Below are 19,822 nucleotides of genomic sequence, written 5' to 3'. Positions count from 1 at the left end.
CACCGAAGTGGTACCTATTTAACTACTTGCAATTTCTTGCTTTCGAACTGCTAGGTTGGCAGGAGCTGGAACTAGAGATTGGAGCCCACTCCATCATGCGGCACCCGGGTCTCGAACTGCTGAACTACTGACCTTCCACAGCCTGCAGTTCAGCGTCTTAACCACTTGAGCCACCGCAGCTCAGTTAATATATGTAATAATAAAACAAAAAAATTAAAAATTAAAAACCAGGCTGCTGTTCCCAACTGTATCCCCACTAGATGGCACTATATGATCAAACTGTGTTATGCAGCAATAATATATTCAAGGATGTTCAAATGTGATGCTTAAAAACTAGCCTTGTTCCAGAGGTTCCAGCAAGCCACAGTTTGCTGCTATTTTAAGAAACCTGGCTGGGCCTTTTCTATTCTGTTCTACCATAACACAAAGCTAGAGTTTTCTGCTTCCACAGCAAAATCATGGTTTGCTGTTTACATTCTGAATCAGCAGACTTTATCAGTAGAGAAGTAACAGCAAACTATGGGTTTCCATGGAAACAGAAATATCTAAATTATTTGGTTGAACATGAGATCTCCCCAGAACTGATCATGAAGCAGAAAACCATGGTTAGCCACTAATATCTGAATTGTCATTATGCATCAGTTTCAATGGGTACACAAGGCATTTAATGCCAAATTTAATCATTTTATGGTATCAATGCATAAAAAGCATTACATACAAAAGGCAAAAACACAATTAAGTATAAAATTCATCCAGCCATAATTAGATAACTGATGCCAACTTTAATTGTGTTTTCACCATTCTGTAATCAAGAATCGGCCATTCAGAACTCCCTGCTCACTCCATAGGTGATATTTGAAGCCCAAGCTGGTCGCATGGTCAAGAACTTCCTGGAACTGATTCAGAAAACTCCTCCTCCAATTCTGTACCATCTTTATTAGCTTCCTCTTTTGCTCTCATGCTCTAAATGACTTGGCTCAACCAGGGTATCTTAGAGACAGCCTCCTTTTATATGGACTTGCATTATCTCAGGACTTCAGCTGGGGCCTCTCTGTGCCTTCCTATAAAAATAGAGGACAGAACCCAAGAGAAGCCCTGGTGAATCAAACCAGTGGTCCATTTAGTCCAGCACCCTGAACGATACAGTGGTAAACCAGCTGTCCTGAAGGGTCAGGCAACAGGGTATAGAGCCAAAGGCCTTTCCCCATGTTGTCTCCTAGTACCGTAAGCCTCTGACTGGACATTCCCTGTAGTGATTTCCACAATTACTTTTTGTGTAAAAAAATACTTTCTTTGTCCATCCTGAATCAACTGCCCATCAAATTCACTGGGTGCCCCTCAGTCCTGTTATTAAGCCCCCAAGTTCTAGAGATGACTGAGTGTACAGAGTACAATTCAGCTATTGTACTCCGGGAGTCCCCTTTTCTCCCCCGCCTCGTTTCACTCCCGCATTCTCTACTTTCCACCACCTTGCCACAATCTTTTTGTTCAGAGCTGATTACATACATTCTGCTGATTTTAAATCTTGAACAAAATCCTTATCAAACTGCTTCTTGAGCCTTATGTTAATTTGATATTTTGGTGTGGGATTTTTAAAAAGGCTATTTACTATTTCGCCAGCTGCCCTGAATGGTGCATAATAGAAAGATGGAGTATTATAATAAATGTCACATGATTTTGCTGAATCATCCTTCAGGCAGACTCCGATTCCTGCAGGAAGTTCCAGACTCATGGAGCAGGCACCGTGAATACTTTCCTAAGTGGAGTAGAGAGCAATGTAAACATTGTAATAAATATTTATTATTTCAGGCAATCTTAATTATATACCAGGAACAGCAGGGGGTTTCAACTAATATAAACATTATGCAAATATGCTTAATCCCTTTATTACGCCTAATGTATTCCAGTTTTGCTGGCCAGGAGAAGAAGCAGGAAGCTACACAAGGCACTGACAACAACTGACAACCTTACTCATCCACACCCTCCTGGCTTCGTCTGGCAGGGACTGCTCTCAAGCATATCTTATTAGACATTAAAAAACCCCAGTTAACCAGCTCACTATCACCAGGATTAGGTTGACAAGTCCACAGGATAAAGCTTTTTCAATTGTGCTATGGAACTTTCTGGTGCAGGATGTTACCTTGGCTCCTTGTGTTCCAAAGACCCGTTAAGCCATCTTATTCTGCATTTTTGTGTGCATGTGTGCCTCAATGCTCCCTCTAAGCTGTGGAGTCTTGTGAGCAAAAATTCTTCTTTGTGAGCTACTAGCATTAAAGTTGTGAGCAAGTGATTTGGCTACTGCATAAATTAGTTTGCTCTGGAGCCAACCCTCCTCAGATAAGACAAAAATGTGTGAGCTGGAGGTTAAAAACTGTGAGCTAGCTCACACTAACTCAGCTTATTTATTTATTTATTATATAGAGGGAACACTGGTGTGCCTGTGCCTGGAAGTCATGGCAACCTCTGGCAACTCCTACTGGGGCACAGAGGGTGTTCAGAGAAGTGGCTTGATAGCCTGCCTCTGGCCTCTTAGCCCAGGTATTCTCTGGAGGTCTCCCATCCATATACTTGCCCGGGTTGGCCCTGCTTAGCTTACGAGAACTGACAAGATCAGGCTTGCCTGGGCTATCCAGGTTAGGCTAAGCCATTTTATTCTGGAAAGGATCTGGTGCTTTTATTTCCAGATCTAATGCATGTCATCTGCTTTCACCTATGTATTTTTAATTGTAGCTGCTTTCCCAAAAATACTGTTGGCTTTATTGTTGACTACTGATTTTATGTCTATATGGGCTAAGATCCTAACTTCGTATTTATTTATAGAACATATTTTAATCACTGCAACAAACAGAGCAAAAGATAATTGTAATGCTATTGTGCTATGTTGATATACCGATTGCTGATTAAAAAAAAAAATCCCCCCAAAGCCATCTGTTGGCATAGCATATGTATGTGTGGGAGGGTGGAAGCTACAGGGGCTGAGAAAAGGAAAATGGCAACAGGGTTCACGGGACATTCAAAAACGGACCTTTGGTTACTTACCATGAAGTGTTCTTTTCTTCTGAAGAAAGGAAGACATCTTTTGGGTGGTTCCCATTCAGGGAGGCAGGAAGTTAAACTCTTCCTCTTGGATGTGGGGCCACCCTTCACTCAGTTTGGGTGACTCCGAGGAGCAAACCAAACAGGAAAACAATGAAACTGGAGAAACACTTGAAAACTTCGAAAACTAGAACTCCAAGATTAGGAGAAACACAGGGACCTGTTCTGACACTAGAGACTGAAAGAATAGAAGGAAGGAAGGCAGAAGGTTAGCAGGGAGGGGCAAGATGTCTTCCTTTGCTCAGAGAAGAAGGACCCTTCACAGTAAGTAGCCAAAGGTCTGTTCTCCCCTGAGGCAGAAGACATCTTGTGGGTCCTCCCAGAGCAGTCATCTCATTTTTGAGTGGGACATCGCCCTCTTCAAGTATTATGTGCTGTAACACTCTTTTGCCCAAGGATGTGTCTACAAAATCATACACATTCAACTTGTACTGCCTCACATCGAGATTGAGGACCACGTAGCCACACTGCAGACAGCGTTTCTCACAAAGGCTGTGTTAGTGGCTGCGCTCCTTACTGAGTGTGCTGTGATGCCCAGTGGGACTTCAATCTTGAGTCTTATAGGCCTCTGCGATACATGTCTTTATTGAGGAGCTGATCGCTGATTTAGACATTTTCTTCTCCAAGTTGGGTGGGGAGATGAACAGTGACTCAGTCTTCCTGAAGTGTTCTGTCCTCACCAGGTACACTTTAAGGGCTCTTCTAATGTCCAACGTGTGCCATGACGTCTCCTTACGGTGTTTCGGGTTCGGACAGAATTATGGGAAGTAGATCTCCTGTGATCTATAGAAGATGGACACTACCTTGGGCTGGAATGTGGGTTCCATCCGGAGAACCACCTTGTCCTTATGGAAAATGCAAAGTTCTGGTTTAGCAGAGAGCGTGTTCAACTCTGAGATTCATCTGGCCAAGGTGTCTGCTTTCACTCGTAACTATTTCAGAGGAATGTCTTTGATTAGCTCAAAAGGAGGTTTTGTCAATGCTGAGAGTACTGTGTAGCCTCCAAGTGGAGAATCTGTGAACCTGAGGAGGATTCTGTAGGGTCATTCCTCAGAGGAATCTACAGATGTGAAGATGATTAGAGATATTGATGCCATCTAGCTGTGGAAGAACTGATGCTAGTGCTACCACTTGTTTTCGGAGAGTTGCCAGTTTTGAGACCAGCCTTTAGGCTATCCTGTAGAAAACTTAGTATAGACCGCAGGGAGGTCTATACACCCACCGATTTTTTCCTACACCACATGTGGAAGGCCTTCCATGAGGCCCTATATATTCTGAAAGTGGATAACTTCCTGGTTATTACATCTGATGAATATCCCAGCTTTAAGAATTTGATCTGCCCAGCTTCCAGATAGTCAGATCCAGCCATTCTGGACCCTGATTAAGCATGTCTGGAAATATTGGTAGATGTAGGGGCTGAGATGCTGACATCAGTTGCAGGGTGGAAAACTACGGTTGGTGCTACTACCAGGATCTCTGGCCTCTGTTTCTGGATTTTTCTGAGGAGTTTGGGGATGATTGGGATTGATGAAAATGCATAGAGGAGCCCCCTGGGCCAGACCGATTTCAGGGTGTCTGTTGCGTCTGCTAAGTGATGGTAATACCTCATGTAGTACCTTGGGAGCTGGTGGCTGTGCAGGGATGTGAAAAGGTCCACTAGGGGAGTGCCAAAGTGTGTCACAATCTGTTGAAACAATTATCTCTTGAGGGTCCATTCTCCCTGTTGAATGGTTTCCTTGCTGAGCCAGTCTGCCTGAATGCTGGCTGTGCCCTTGGTATGTTCAGCTCTTATTGAGGCAAGGTATAGTTCTGCCCACATTAGTAGTCTTACTGCATCTGTGTAGTGACTAGGATCTGGACCCCCACCCCGAGTGTTCAGGTGTGCCTTGGCTGAGACATTGTCTGTGCAAACTAGAATGTGATGATGAGCCACCTGTTTGCCTAAGTACACCAGCACCAAGTAGATTGCCTTTAATTCCAGCACATTGATTGAGAGTCATGACTCGCTTGGGGACCACCTGCCCTGAGTTGGGATGTCATCCAGGGGTGCTCCCCATCCCAGGAGGCTGGTGTACATAGTTTCTCTGTGGGGACCCAAAACTTCCTTCCTTGACTTAGGTTGATGTTCTTTGTCCACCACAGCAGGCTCCTCTTGACCGTAAGGGGTACCTGAATGGGAAGGTCCCATTTTTCCATTATTTGACTCTGATATAGTCTGAGTAGAAATTGTATAGGTCTCATGTGCATGCGGCCTCATTATACCGTGTCTGTGTTGGAGACCAGGAGCCCCATTAACTTGGCCAGAGTCAGAAGAGAAGAATGGTTTTTCTTGATGACCAGCTAAGTCAACTGTTTGGTCTTTTTCATCTTTTCCCTTGTGAGGAACAAGGAGCTGTGTCTGATATCTATTATCATCCATAAATATTCCAGCCTCTGAGAAGGAGATAGTGAGCTCTTGGAGTGGTTGATCAGGAACCTATGTCATTGTAGACACTGAATTGTCTTCCTTGTGTTGCAAACGATCAAATTAACAGTTCATTAAGCTATGGATGCACATATATGCCCTTTTCTCTCAAGTGGGCACTGGGTTGACTAGGACCTTTGTAAAGACTCTTGGGGCAGTTGAGAGTCCAAATGGAAGAGCTCTGAATGGCAGATGTAGAGTCCCCATGCAGAACCTTAGGAACCTTTGATGTTGTGGCAGGACTGGTATGTGCCAATACACTTCTGTTATGTCTATTGTGGTCAGGTACTCTCCTTGTTGGAGTGCCTCAGTGATGGACCTGAGGGTTTCCATGCAGAAGTGTTTTGAGTTTGATAAATTCATTTAAGAACTTTAAGTCCAGGATCGCTTTCCAGTCCCCATTCTTTTTTGGAGACTGTGAACAAGATGGTGTAAATCTCCTGTCCCTTTTCCCCTGGGGGTACTGGCTCCTCCACTTGAATGTCATTGAGGTGTTATACTGTTTTGTGAGTGATGGCCCTCTTGGTCAGACATCTCTGTAGGGGGGAGACAATAAAGTGTTCCAGTGGAGGTCTTTCAAATTCTATTGAATAGCGTGAGATGATCTCCAGAGTCCACAAGTCTGCTAGTGAGTTAGCCCATGCTGGACAGAACAGTAGCAAATGTTCCCCCCACCGGAATGCTGTCTGAGTCATGCCTTGTTAGGCTTACTGTCTAGTTCTGGCCTGTGGGCTCTACTTGGTGTCTGTCTTTTAAATCTAGGGGTGTTGAATCCCCTTCTGAAGCTCTGCCTGGATCTGTCTGGATCTGGAGAAGGTGTGTTGAGAACTAAAGGACTGGGGGCTGAATCCCCCTCCTATTGGAGCAACACAATGTCTCTGGCATCACCTTCTTTTTTCTTTCGTCTCAACTAAGAACTTTTCCAGAGTCTCTCCAAATAGTTTCCCCCCCTGGAAGGGGTAGGCTGAGACAATGTTTTTAGACTGCAGGTCTGCTAGCCAGGCCTGCAATCAGATGTTCCTTTTGGCTACCACTGCTGATGACACTGCCCTCAAGGAGAAAGTCAGAGCATGCAGGGTGGCATCTGCTGTGAAGGAACTGATCTTCAGAATCCCGTTGGCACCCTCTAATAGTATTTTGTCATTATCTGGGAGGAGCTAAATAAGCTTTCTTATCTACACGATGGCAGCCCTGGATATGATGGAAGCAGAGGTGGAGGCTTTGATTGCCATAGTGGTAGCCTCATGTGTCCTCCTTCAGTGCGGTGTCATTTTTCTTGTCCAGGTTATCTCAGACCGATTCCTGGACAACCTCTGACAACAGGCCGGAAGACTGGAGTGCATCCACTGGGATGTTCACCAGAGGGACCAGTAACATCTCATTGGCAAAGGAAGGTAAATCATTCAGTTTCTTGACAAAATTTGGGAACTGGTGGTTCAAAGTGGGTTTGGCCCATTCTGCCTTAAGCTGCCTTTCGAAGAACTCTGGGAAGGGGAAAACCTTAGATTTGTTTTTTGGGCTGGTCCCTGGGCTAGAAACATCCTCCACAGTGGGTACATCCTGTAGCTCTGGGGCTGACGGGGTTTTGGACAGCAGGTATTGGTAGTCTTCTGCTTTAAATAGGTTACTGGATAGTTCTGGGCCACTAATTTCTTCCACCTTTTCAAAAGAGAGAAATTCTCCCTCCTCCTTGTCCACTGTCTCACTTTTTGAATGCTGATCCCCCTCCTAGTAAGTATCTCCGTGTTTACTACTCACAGGGAGCTGTTTTTGTGCTGCCTTGGTTGGCCACTTATTGTCCCTGGCATCTGACCTGGTTCCCTGCTGGGGGCTGGGGGGGAGGGGAAGTCTGAATGGACTGTAGTACAGCCTACTCCTTTGGAATGGAAGGAACTCTAAATCTCTTCTCTCATTGTTTGTCTGAGCACAGTCATAAACTCAGAGGAGAGGACCATGTTCCTGGTGCGGGGTACATTACCCGTCCCTTGAGGAGGGCTGGATGCTGAGTATGAGGCTTGCTCTGAAGGAGGAAGCCCTCTCTCAGAGTCTCCCACTGGGAAGTTGGCATTGGTCATCTGTGGCTTGGTCTGGGGGCTAGAAGCTTGCCTAGTGTCCCCACCAAAATTTGGTTCCCAAGATGGTTGCTGCTCCCAGCTGAAGAGCAGGGGCAAGTCTTCTGAGTCGGGAGCTGAATGATGGTGCTTTCCCCCACACTTTTGCAGCTCAACCTGATCCTGCTTCAGTGGGGAGGGTGGGGTATAAATCCAGATAAATAAATAAAACCACGAAGATGTCATCATCACCAATGGCAGCTTGAGCAAGCCAAGAGGTCATGGTGGCTCCAGAGCACTCTCCACCCAAGGCAGCTGCCTGGGTCTGATCTTCTGCCTCCTCTTCAAAAAGGAATCCATCCTGCTGCCCATGACCCATGGCAGTGTCTTCTCTTCGTGGCTATTTCCCTAGGCTGCTAATCAGCCGCCGCGAAACTGAGCCTCTGGAGGAGGGAGGGTAGGAAAAGGACTGGACAGGAAAGGGGGGGAGAGCAGATTTTAGTAGGTGGGTAGAATTAGATGGACAGAGGGCGAGGACAGGTGAGAGGAACTATGCAGTAGCTAAATACAAGGACAAAGATTAGTAGGTGAAGCCTGCTAGAGCTGCTCTCCCTGTTGAGGCAGGAATAAAACGGAGAGAAGGGTGGCCCCACGTCACAGAGGAAGAGTTTAACTTCCTGCCTCCCTGAGTAGATGGTGGGAACCACCCACAAGATGTCTTCCGCCTCAGGGGAGAAGGGACAGTTTCTAGTCCATATGGCATGCAAAGGCACTTTGACTGTGATCTGGGAAAGAATGCAGCAAAAACCCAGAAAAGGGACAATTAGGGGAAGCCATGTGGATGTTCCCAAAAAACATGCTCTAGTTTGGATTCCAAACAGGAGCAAAGCCTCTGTGTGTAAGCATCTGAAGTTGAAAACAAGTCACTAACACATACCACAATGACCCACTTTGTCCTCCAAAGACATGTCAAAACTCAAAGCAGAAGGATTCTGTGTTTTGCTAACCAGGCTTGCTTTTATGTTATCAGAGTAGAGCTAAAAATACAGGACTCCTGAAAACAGAAGCTTGTCAGCTACAGAGAGATTTGTAAATAAAAGGGAACAAACACTCAGAAACTTACATCTAGGGAAAATAGGCCAGCAATGTGTATAGGTGCAAGATAACACAGAGGTCACTGAGAGCTAAGTATGTATTTTCTGATTCCATGAAAATCACCACCACCACCACACACATACCAGTGCAGAATGAGGTAGTGGACACAACTCATCTTCCTGAGAATGGGGATTTCTAAATCTTTCCACTCCATAAATGGGAGGGCCTAGACCTACTAGCAGGTGACCTACTAGTAGCAGGTGACCTACTCTACATGGTGGATTACACTGCTCAACTTTTGTTTCTTAGGGTCACACAGTTCTGATATCATAGCTAGTTTCCCACGTGCGGCTCTATACACAAGGGGGGTCACCCATGGTATGGGATATTTTTCTGCAATCATGCACAAAAATATTAAAAGTTGCTAACTGAAATAATGAAATATTGCAATCAAAAATCTACTATTACAGACACCATTTTGTTAACATGGGATAGGTTACACTATAAAATATTCCACCAAACCTCTCTCAGCCTCAGCAGTAATAGAGTTTGTCCCTAAAGTAGATAGGTAGGTCTAGAATTCAAGTCAGCAATGGTGGCTGATTTAGACCATTACTGTGATTTAATAAATGATAACAGAATGTGGCCTTATGAAGTTATTTATTGTATGGCAACTTTATGAAGTAATATGTCAATATGGTAATGACAGCATCTCTCCATTTCAGTATCTTTAATGAGAAGCTTTATTGTACATTAGAGATAACTGGGGAGTGAAATAAATACATTTTAATTTTTCACAAAATAATGCTGCACTTTGTGACTCTTTTTATATTTTTCTACTACAAAAATTGTAACAAGTTCCCTAGATATATTAAAAACGGAGGAAATTCTTGGACTATGATATAATCCAAAGTGTTTCATCCTATCTATTATCACTTAGTTCTTCTTTCTCTGGCAGTAGGAAAGAGTAAGAGTCCTGTTACACCTTAAACACTAACAACATTTGTGGTGGGGTACGAGCTTTTGAGAGTCACTGCTCACTAAAGAAGCGAGCAGTGACTCACAAAAGTTCATACCCTACCACAAATTTTGTTAGTCTTTAAGGTACTACTGGACTCATAGTCTTTTCCACTGCTGCAGACACCTATGCTAACAAATGACAACAAAGTGAAATAAAAGGGGAGGGGATGAGGGTCACATCAATATGGAGACATTCTTGGCCTTATGAAATATATAGCAGTCACATAATAGGTGGCCAATTTACTTGTGTGCCAGTAAAAGTTACATAACTCATTATGTGCTTGAACAGTTTTCAAAGCCTCTGAATGAAACACAGTTAAACACTCGTTGCTCATAAAATATAAATATGTTCATATGCTTATAAATGGTCAGTGCTCAGCTCACCTCCTATATGTTGCGGATACCCAATATCTGCTGCAGACTAAAAAAAGATCTTGCAGGGCAAATTAGTAGTGAGTACAAGTATAAGCTAATGAAGGAGTAGATGAAAAGCACCACTCTGCCATGTTCAGCCTGTTCAGTGTGCCAGGGACTGCTTCAAATCACTTCTCCTGCTTTCACAATCCCATGAGCATTAAAGAAAAACAACTGGGAAACATATCACACTGATTTACCACAAATCAACCCTAACTCTTTCTTGTGCTTTTATTGTTCTAAGGAACATAGCAGGCCTTAAGACACCATCAATTCAAAAGGACATAACCATCAGGAAAGATGTTTAAGCCATGCTGTACTCACAAATAATTTTTCCTTTGTAATGCAGGTCCATTTGTGCATCACACAATGACAAAAAACCATCATTCACTGGTATTTTTCAAAATGAATCATGTTTCAACCTACACTGGACACAGCTTTCACACAAGGATACAACTCCCAGCAGAAGACATTAAAAGAGATGGAAAGGAACACATGAACCTCCCTTAACTGAGTCAAACTATTGATCTCATCAAGGTCAGGACTGTCTTCTGCAGGGGTGCCTCAACATGGTGCCCACCAATACCTTCCCTGGAGCCCACTCAGTGTTTTTAGAAAGTGCATAGGGCTTTTGCCCAGCAGTGCTTCTGATTAGCCACTGGAGATTTGATTAGATGTACAGGGGTTTTTTCAGTATTGCTTTGGCAGCAGTTGACACAACAGCACAAGGATCTTCACTGCGTTACTGAAAGTAAGCTGCAGCAGCCATTTTGTGACTGGCTCCACCTCCTGAGGCAGACATTTTGTGGCAGCCATTTTTTGGTTGAGCTCACCACACCGTCTGAATTCTAAAGGTGCCTGAGGCTCAAAAAGTTTGGGGACCCTGGTCTTCTGAGTGACAGCATTTCTCTAGGGTTTCACAGAGGTCTTCCATACCACCTACTACCAGATCCTCTGAAGCGGAGAGGCTGAGGACTGAGCATATGACCTTTTGTGATCAAGGCAAAACCACTGAGCCCCACCTCTCAGGGAACATCCACACAGAACTCACCTCCTGCTCTTGTTGAAAGATGACCACTCTGCCACCCTTGTCTCCAGTTGCTAGCAATTCTCCAGAATGATTAAATTCTACTGTAGAAATTATATCTGCTGTATAATAAAAGCAAAACATGTATGTTAATATTATTGTGTACATTTTTCATAAAAATCAAAACACTAGTCTTCACCCTACAATAAGCCACACCTCCACATTTGAAATTAATGTTCCTCAAAAGTAAGCTTTCTAGCTGCCACACCTTGGAAACACAAACTGTGAATTTAAAAGCAGCCACCAATATATTTTACAAACGAATCTGTCATTCCCCAAATTAACAAATCATTTCAGTGATTTGCACTTTGGGATAAGCCAATGCAAAGGTCACTTGCTACATGAAGTTCACTTAAAACTTCTCTGCATGGCAGACACATCAATAAAGCAAGCCATTCATTCAGAAGGAGAAAGAGCTCCCCCCCCCCTTGCAACAGCATGGGAGCAGTTTATGGCCTTGGTCAGAATAAAGCCTTAGTGGTATTGACTGCGATACCAAAACATCTGTTAGGACTGTCCTTAAGATTTTCAGTCCACAAAGACTGAATACATGGCAGTCTCTCAGCCTCATTTGTGGCAAACTCCTTAACATTTCCCAATTCCCCCTAGGTTCAATTTCCTTTGCTCAAAGAGAAGGAAATGTTCACAGTTAAAGAAGTTACTAGAAAAAGCAAACTTTATTGCTGAGAGTTTTGTCTGGTAAAATAATGTGATCTCAACTCTTCTATTTTAAAAAGGACCCTTGAAATAACATGGGGGGGGGGGAGGTCTCCCTCTCAGGTCAAATAGCAAAACATTATGTGGTGTCCAGACACTCAAATGCAGTTGGTTCATTTGAAGGGTTGTGACCCCAAGAATGCAGCAGCTTGGCACAACATTCCATCCCCAATCACTGAAGCAATTTCCTGGGAGGATTCCCAAAGCCAACTATTGTCATGGTGCTGGAATGAGTATCTCACCTTTTCAAGTCAGGACAAAAAGAAAATGGTCAAACAGAAAAAAAGTGGAAGCTTTTCCTAGCAAATACACCAGCATCCCAAGGGATAAGCCATCACACACTGAGAACCATGGAAGCAACTCCACATTTTATCCTCATCCTCCCCCCCCCCAAACCCAAAATTCTTAACATCAGTGGAACTGCAGGAATGGGGATAGGGATGAGAGGAAAGAACACATTCTGTTGCTCATTGCAATGGGCTGGTAGATGGCCTTAACTAGCATACCTCTTCCCTTACACACACCAAGAGAAGTGTAACTCAGACAGCCCACAGAGTAAAATTGAACAACAAACCTCAACATTTGTGTGTAAAGTGTTGTCAAGTCACAGCTGACTTATGACAAATCCATAGGGCTTTCAAATCAAGAGAGACGTTCAGAGGCAGTTTGCCACTGTCTGACTCAGCACAGCAACCTTGGTGGTCTCCTGTCCAAGTACTGACTAGTACCAACCTTGCTTCGCTTCCAAGGCATGACAAGATCAGGGCTTGCCTGGGCCCTCCCAAGTGAAAAAAGGCAGTTAGTTTTCCGCTAGAAGGATGACAGGCTCAAAGCTCTGTCCTCCTCTCTTAAGGCATACCAATCACAGAAATGTGGGAAATCTAAGGGTATTTTTTTGTGAACAGTGTATACGTTGTTCAAGCATTGCAGCAACTTTAAAAACTACCCATTTAAACCAAGGTATGAATGACATGTGGGATTCTGAAGTTTAGCCTAAACTATCTACAAAGGAAAGTAAAAACTCTCAGGGCTAGGTGGCCCATATCTCTGTCTACAACTTTGTTTTTGGCTTGAGACCTTCTCCTATTCACACTTCAATCTGTGTTTTCAAGTACTAGATAGCGGTTCTTTACCTGACCTGCCAGGAGACACCCTCTGCGCTATTAAGACTACTCTCCACCCACTGATATGCCTTGGATCTCTCCCCTATTGTGACTGGCCCAACACATGAAAGAGGTCACACCCTGGATTTAATCTTTTGTACTGAGGCTTTGAGGGAAGGTTTTGTTTGGGGGCTGGAGATTCATCCTGAACCATGGTCAGATCACTACCTACTTAAAGCCAAGGTGAATCCAGCGCCAACACCCCACATGAGAGGTGGTCCAGTTAAAATGGTCCGCCCATAAAGGCTCATGAATCCCAGTAGATCCCAGAATGCTTTGGGGGATTTTAGGATTCCAAACATGTGTTCTGTTGAGGCTGCCATGGCAATGTGGAATGTGAAGTTACTTGAAGCTATCAACAAGGTTTCCCCTTGTCGACTTCTCCCGCCCTGGGGACAAAACCCAGCCTCCTGGTTTATCATGAAACCTGGGTGATCTGAAAAGGGTTGGGAGACTTCTAGAATGGTGCTGGTAGAGAAATTGTACTGAATCTGACAGATCATGCTGTAGAGCTCAGTGCGAAGGCCACTACTTGTATTTTGGATCTTTGCCCATCCTGGCTGCTCATATCATGTAAGGACCACATCAACAAACCTGTATTATAATATCAGTCACTAACTCAAGGCACCTTCCCTTGGCCACTCAAAGAGGCAGTTATCCTTCCACTACTTAAAAAAACACATTCTTATAGAAAAATTATGTGTCTGATTATGGTCTCTAATCTACCCTTTCTGGGCAAAGATAGTGACAGAGCAGTAGCACCAACCCCAAGTCTTTGGATAACTCATCTGTTCTAGAGCATTTTCAATCTAGTTTCAGGCCAGGCTATGGGACAGAGGTGGTTCTGCTAGCTTAGTTGATGACCTCTATCAGAGTATAGACAAAGGCCAAGCCTATTACTCACCTGCAGCCTTTGATACAGTTTATCATCACATCTTGTTAAGGTGCCTGGAGGCAGAAGCAGGTATCAGGGGATGTGGTTCTGGTTCAAATCATTGCTCATGGATCAGACGCAAAGGGCTGCTACTGGAAACCAGCTATCATTAGTGTGGGACCTATCTTATGGGGTTCCACAGGGTGCAAGTCTGATCCCCCATGCTTTTTAATCTTAGGACAAATTATAGTGCTATATATGCTTATCCAAATCTCCTGGTGATGTGGCAGAGGTCCTGAATTGCTAACTGGCTGCTGCAGTTTAACTACCTAAAAGTGAACAAAATGAAATTAAACCCTGAAAGGGCAGAGGTAATGCTAGCTGGGAAGGCAGAGGTCTAGAAGGACATTGTTCTCCCCCCTTTTGATGGGAGTTCACCTCACCTTCTGGATACCACTTAAAGGTGCCACTGAACTCAAACTTTGTTTTGCCACCTCAGAGTTCACTCATGGCACTGCTTGCAAAAGGCATTAAAAGGGACTGAGTTCCTTTTAAATGCCTTTCCCCCTCCATTGGCAACAATGGAGAACGGGGGCACCTTCTTCTGGGGTTCATAAAATTGGACTCCCTGCTCCAATCTTTTAGAAACTTGGAGGGTTTTTTGAGATGAGGCACCAGAAGCTATGCTGCAAATTTGGTGCCTCTACCTAAAAAAAACCCAGCCCCCTCGAGCCCCAGATACCCCCAGTTTGATCTCCATTATACCCAATCTCAAATATTTTCTGAATCCCAATACCATATTGATATTGGGATTTGGAAAGATCGGGAAATGCTGATATTTTGGGGGTTCAATATACCTGAACCCCTAGCTGCCACCAATTAGCTGGACTAAGTTGGGGAGTAATGTTGGGGGGGGGGGGTAAGTCCCAACAATAATGAAGCCTTGCAAGCAGCCCAGCAGCCAAGGCACAGATTGCAAGAGGACACTGGGCGGGGAAGTGGACCCCTCCCAAAGGAGCAGTAGTGGTGGCCATGTTAAACCCGCACTAAGTTGCAGCCTCCAGCAGGCAGGAGATGAAAAAGTCAGGAAAGTCAAGACAGCCTCAGATGGGGCAAGCTTGGCCAGGCAGGAGCCAAGGGGGTGGGAGGGGCCTCGTGGGTGCCTCACTCTGATGGGATTTCAGGAGAGGGTCTGAACAGGGAAGGAGGGAGGGGCAGTTAAGAAGGGTCGGCAGGAGGAGTGGACTGGATGTGGGTGGCAGGAAGGGCTGAGCAACAGCTATTTAAATGGGGGAGGCTTCCTTAAGGCCGGGGAGGATATGAGCTAGAGGGCTCAGAGTTGGAGCCACCTAGACAGGACAAGAGAAGAACTGGGTGCATTTAAACCTTTCCTTGCTTTGTCTGAACCTTTGGAAGTCTCCTGAGGCGTAAGCAGGGCAACAGCAGATGGACAGAGGGTGGGGCCTTCTAGAGAGGAGCCTCACAGGGTACTCTCATCAAAGCTGTACATTTTGCAATGCGAATTTTGCACACAAACCTGCCACCAGCCCGTTCTCCTAACATTTAGAACTCCATTTCCACACCAAATGTCAACGGTTTTAAAATTTAAGATAAAAAGATAGGAAAGACTTTCTAACTCCTAGGCCCCTTTCTGTCACCTGCTCACGTGGACTCTTCCCAGCCCGGCTACAAATACAAAGCCTATTTGCAGGCCTGTTTAATACTCCTTTTGTCTGTCAGAGCTTGCACCCTCCTGCCACCCAAATGCACACAGATGAGGCTACAGCTCAGTAACCGAGCACCTAAATTGCATGCAGAAGGTAGGAGGTTCAATCCCCAGTACCGCCAGATTTTTTTAAAGGAGGAAATAGCCGCACTAGGAAAGGATTCTGCCTTTCCTGGGCTAAGTGACATCACGTGTTCAGCCATGAGGTGTCAGCAATAGCTACTCTCAAAAAATAGAGAAAATAAGGATAAGAGTATGAACTGATATGCCAAATTTAATAGAGGCATCCAGAAAACTAACAGTGACTCAAAGAGATGGGCTTCGCAACTCAATTTTAAAAAAGATTAACTTTAAAACAAGCTTGCATAGGGCTGCTGCAAACTGCTGGCAGACAGATAAAACTCTGCGCTTTTACAGTCCTGCCTGGAAATGCAACTGTATAACTGGCTGGGAAGCCCAGAGCTATACAACTGTCTGCATTGGAAGAACGGAGCCAATCTGGGTGGGGAGGAGGGAGAAAACAGCACTGTAGAACTGCTGCTTCACATCCCACTGTAAAGGGGCAGGAATTGGCTTTGGAACCTAATGCAGATGGTATGATTCTGTAATGCTAATTTACTGGCAGGTGGGGGGGGGATGCTTGCAGCACACACGCACACACCCCAACTCATCAATCCAAAATGTATATTTGTCCTGGAGGTCTGAGTCAGTGAAAGTTGGGGACGCACATTTTATGCATCATCACACAACCAAAACTAAAAGAAAAGGAAAAAAAAAACCAGCTTGAACTTGCTGGTAATCTACCTGGTCTTTTCAGATGTGCAGAAACTTCTGGTGCTCTGTTCAGGAGCAAAAATGCTGTTAGGTATGCACATCTTAGGTCTTCAATACCATGCTTCATTTCAAACAGCAAGCCTTGGAATCTACATACTGCCTTCCACCGCCAAGATTTGTATGCACTTTTAAACAGTGTACAAGCAGGTGCAATTTCCTATACTATTTACAAAGTCAGCAGCAATTCCCACATTAGCATCCCCACACTCTCAATTTACAACCTAGCATGCTTCTCAAAATACTCCCTTCACAGCATTTTCTTTTTGCTGGAGGTCTGTAGGCAATTTGTGTTTTTAACAAAGTGGTTCAATTAAAAAAAACAAAACCTTTATGCAATGCCACAGCTAAGACATAACATGGGGAGGGGGGGGGGAGATAGGTTCTTAGTAGAAGAAGTCCAAAAGAAACTCTGCTTCTCCTTGATGGAGGAGGCTTCAGCTGGTTCCTTGGAAAGGAAATAGATATGCAAGGCTAACAGAAGGCTGTTTTGTCAGTAACTACAAACACAGTGCCAACTCAGTGCGATTTTGCGTAAATATAAAAATAAAGCAGGCAAGAGCCAAGCAACCGGGCAAGCGTTGGAAAGCAAAGAACTCACCGTTAAAATTAGCGCATTCCCATACCTTGGTCAAAGAAACAAGCAGACATCAAGGCACTGGTGTTGGACTGGGCGGACTTAATTGTGTTTGAGAATGGACAAGGGAAGCATTTCATCTTCCGCAGGACACCGATTTGCTTGTGTATTTTCATCTGTGTTAACACCCTGGCTGCCAAACCAAATGAATGCGAGTCCTTTCTTTGAAATGGTAAACTGGTATCTCAGCGATAATTACACGGGAGTCTATTTTTGTCCTCCGGGCGCTGCAACGGGCAACAGAGCATCCAGAGAACGTGCCGCTTCCTAGCGCCTCCTCCCCCTCTGTGCCTGCTATTTTTTGCTGCGATCCCTAGGTGGGGGGCCTTTGCCAGCAAACACACAAGGCTGCTGCTCACAGCCATGACCGGTAGCCCTGCAGAATGATCCCTGCTGCTAGTGGGAAGCAAAGGATCTTAGGAGTTTGCCACAACAGACCCAAACACACACCCAACATCCAAGATCGTATGGAAGAGCACACTGCTCCTCAGCCTCGGAACAGACACGCAGCCATCCAGCACTGCACACATCTGACATACCTTGGACGAGAAGGTCAAAGCAAGCTGCTGACAGACTCATCGAAAGTCACATCAGACAAGCACGCGCAATCCATCTGCCCTTTGAGAAGCCACTCGTCTCTCCTGCTGCCAGCTTCTTTTTTGCAGGAAAGCTAGAATGTGACTCCTCCACCCCCCACCCCAAACAATGTGTGCAGCAAAAGCACCTTCCCCAGCCACTGGAGAAGGCTTCTGTGCCCTCTGCAGCTCTCTGTCCTTCATTATTCCTAGAACTCCCCCCCCCCCATCCTCCTTCCCCCTCCCCCTTTTCCCAACCATGCACCACTTTTCTCTCTCTTACATTCAAGTAATTATACCCTGCTTTTCTCCCCAGTTGGGTCCCAGTGTGGCTTAATGTTTTCCTCACCATCTTCCATTTTATCCTCGCAACAACCTTGTGGAGGTCGGTTAGGCTGAGAGAGAACAACTGTCCCAAGGTCACCGAGAGAGCTTCCATGGCAAAGCAGCGCTTCAGAACCTGGGTCCCCCAGATTGCAGCCTGACACTCTAACCACTATACCCCGCTGGCTTTATCACTTCCTGCTAAAATATATTCCTATTTTATGACAGCCACTCTGCGTAATAATATCAACTGCAGAGCAAGGCTTCTTGGCGAGGTTATATGGATGTTTATGGCATGGAGAAGTATTCCTATCCTGCACATGCACACGGCCACACCCTAAAGAATCACAAAAAAATCAATGCAGGACATATGAAGCTGCTTATAACAAGCCACATCACTGGTCCATCTAGCTCAGTACTTCCTACTCTGACTGGCCCTCAGGCAGTGAAAGGCCCTTCTCCAACGTCTGCTAGCAGAGATGATTTTAACTGTAGTCTGAAGCCAATTGGACTGCAGTTCAGAGAAACAGCCTCTGCAAAAGTCTCTGGAGAAGAGGGGACAATCAGTGTTGCCGATACTGGCCATGGTGGTCTGTTAGAGCAAGCTCTGTTTGTATCCCTGCAACAGGTTCACTGTTGGACCATGCGAACACTGCTGAAAGAAAGGTCTTGTCTGCCCCTTCCTCAGCCGACTTATCATCTAAACAAGCTTCAATGTTATATTACTTTCATTTTTAAAAAGTAAAGATCATAGAGTGGTTGCTCTAAATTAAACATTGTTGATTATCTCTGTTTTTCATGTCTATGGACTACGGATGCTGTGGTAATACATCCAACCACACAACAGCTCTAACAGGATTATCAAGGGCCCTTATTAAAGTCAGCTGCAGCTCAGAATAATTCCTGTACTATAAAAAATGCCATGAAGAAATGATGTATGGATATGCTTATTCATTGTTTTGCACGACTTCAATGGAATCAGATCAAGGACCTGATTGCCATGTTAATACGCTTACACAGGCTTGTAAATATCATCATTAAATTGTAAAGCCAATCCTATGCAACAGATAATTGACAGCATGTTGTCTGAACTAGGATATGCACTCAAACTACTGAAAGGGAATAGTGCTGGTTTTAACTTATGGCTAAGAAGATGGGCTTGGAAGCATGGGGTGAAAACATCTAGTGAAATATTAGAAGGTTAACAGGGAGCAGCTCAGCAGCACGGTTCAGTTTTCAATTGTTTCCAGGTGCCCACTTCCCTCTTCCCCAAAATAATCTCTTCCCTGAACCAAATAGCCAAACACTGCTGCTTCTACCCCAGTGGCACAGGAGCTTCTTCAGAAAAGCCCAGGAGGCATCAAACGTGTGTTGCAGGACTGGAAACAGTCACCTCAAGCATAGAAGAGTGCCTGGCTTGGAAACACCCAATATTTTGTGACTGGTCCCAGCCTCCATGGCAGCCATTTTGTGGTCTTGCCGCAACGATCTGTTCTCAAACTCCAAGAGTGCCCACAGTTTCAACATGGCTGAGAACCCAGCCCTTGATTACTCTCTGCAACTATCAGAACAAATGCAAAACAAATTTATATTTATGTCGGTTTGATTGAAATATTTATACCCTGCCTCTCTGAGAATCCTCTTACGATGGGTACCAGCTATTTCTTAATGAGCACTTTCTAGATGCCCAAAGGTGATGTTTCCTGGGGTCCTCTGATGAACCTTCCTTCTTAAGTGCTGTGGAGGAA

The 19,822-nt window shown here is 44.7% G+C and overlaps 1 protein-coding gene across 2 annotated transcripts in view; it reads right to left on the bottom strand.

Moving 5' to 3' along the window:
• PPP2R2A (protein phosphatase 2 regulatory subunit B, alpha) overlaps positions 1-19,822 on the bottom strand; it is a 97,872-nt gene that overhangs the window by 19,769 nt on the left and 58,281 nt on the right. For both annotated transcript variants that reach the window (XM_015429808.1, XM_015429807.1), the window contains exon 3: positions 11,192-11,289. In XM_015429808.1, coding sequence (XP_015285294.1) covers positions 11,192-11,289 — 98 coding nt within the window. The remainder of the gene's footprint in view (positions 1-11,191; positions 11,290-19,822) is intronic.

This window comes from Gekko japonicus, unplaced genomic scaffold (genome assembly GCF_001447785.1).
Source record: "Gekko japonicus isolate JY-2015 unplaced genomic scaffold, Gekko_japonicus_V1.1 scaffold1131, whole genome shotgun sequence".
NCBI classification, from domain to species: domain Eukaryota; kingdom Metazoa; phylum Chordata; class Lepidosauria; order Squamata; family Gekkonidae; genus Gekko; species Gekko japonicus.
Note: the sequence above shows the minus strand (reverse complement) of the source record. Positions and strands in the feature narration are given on the sequence as shown.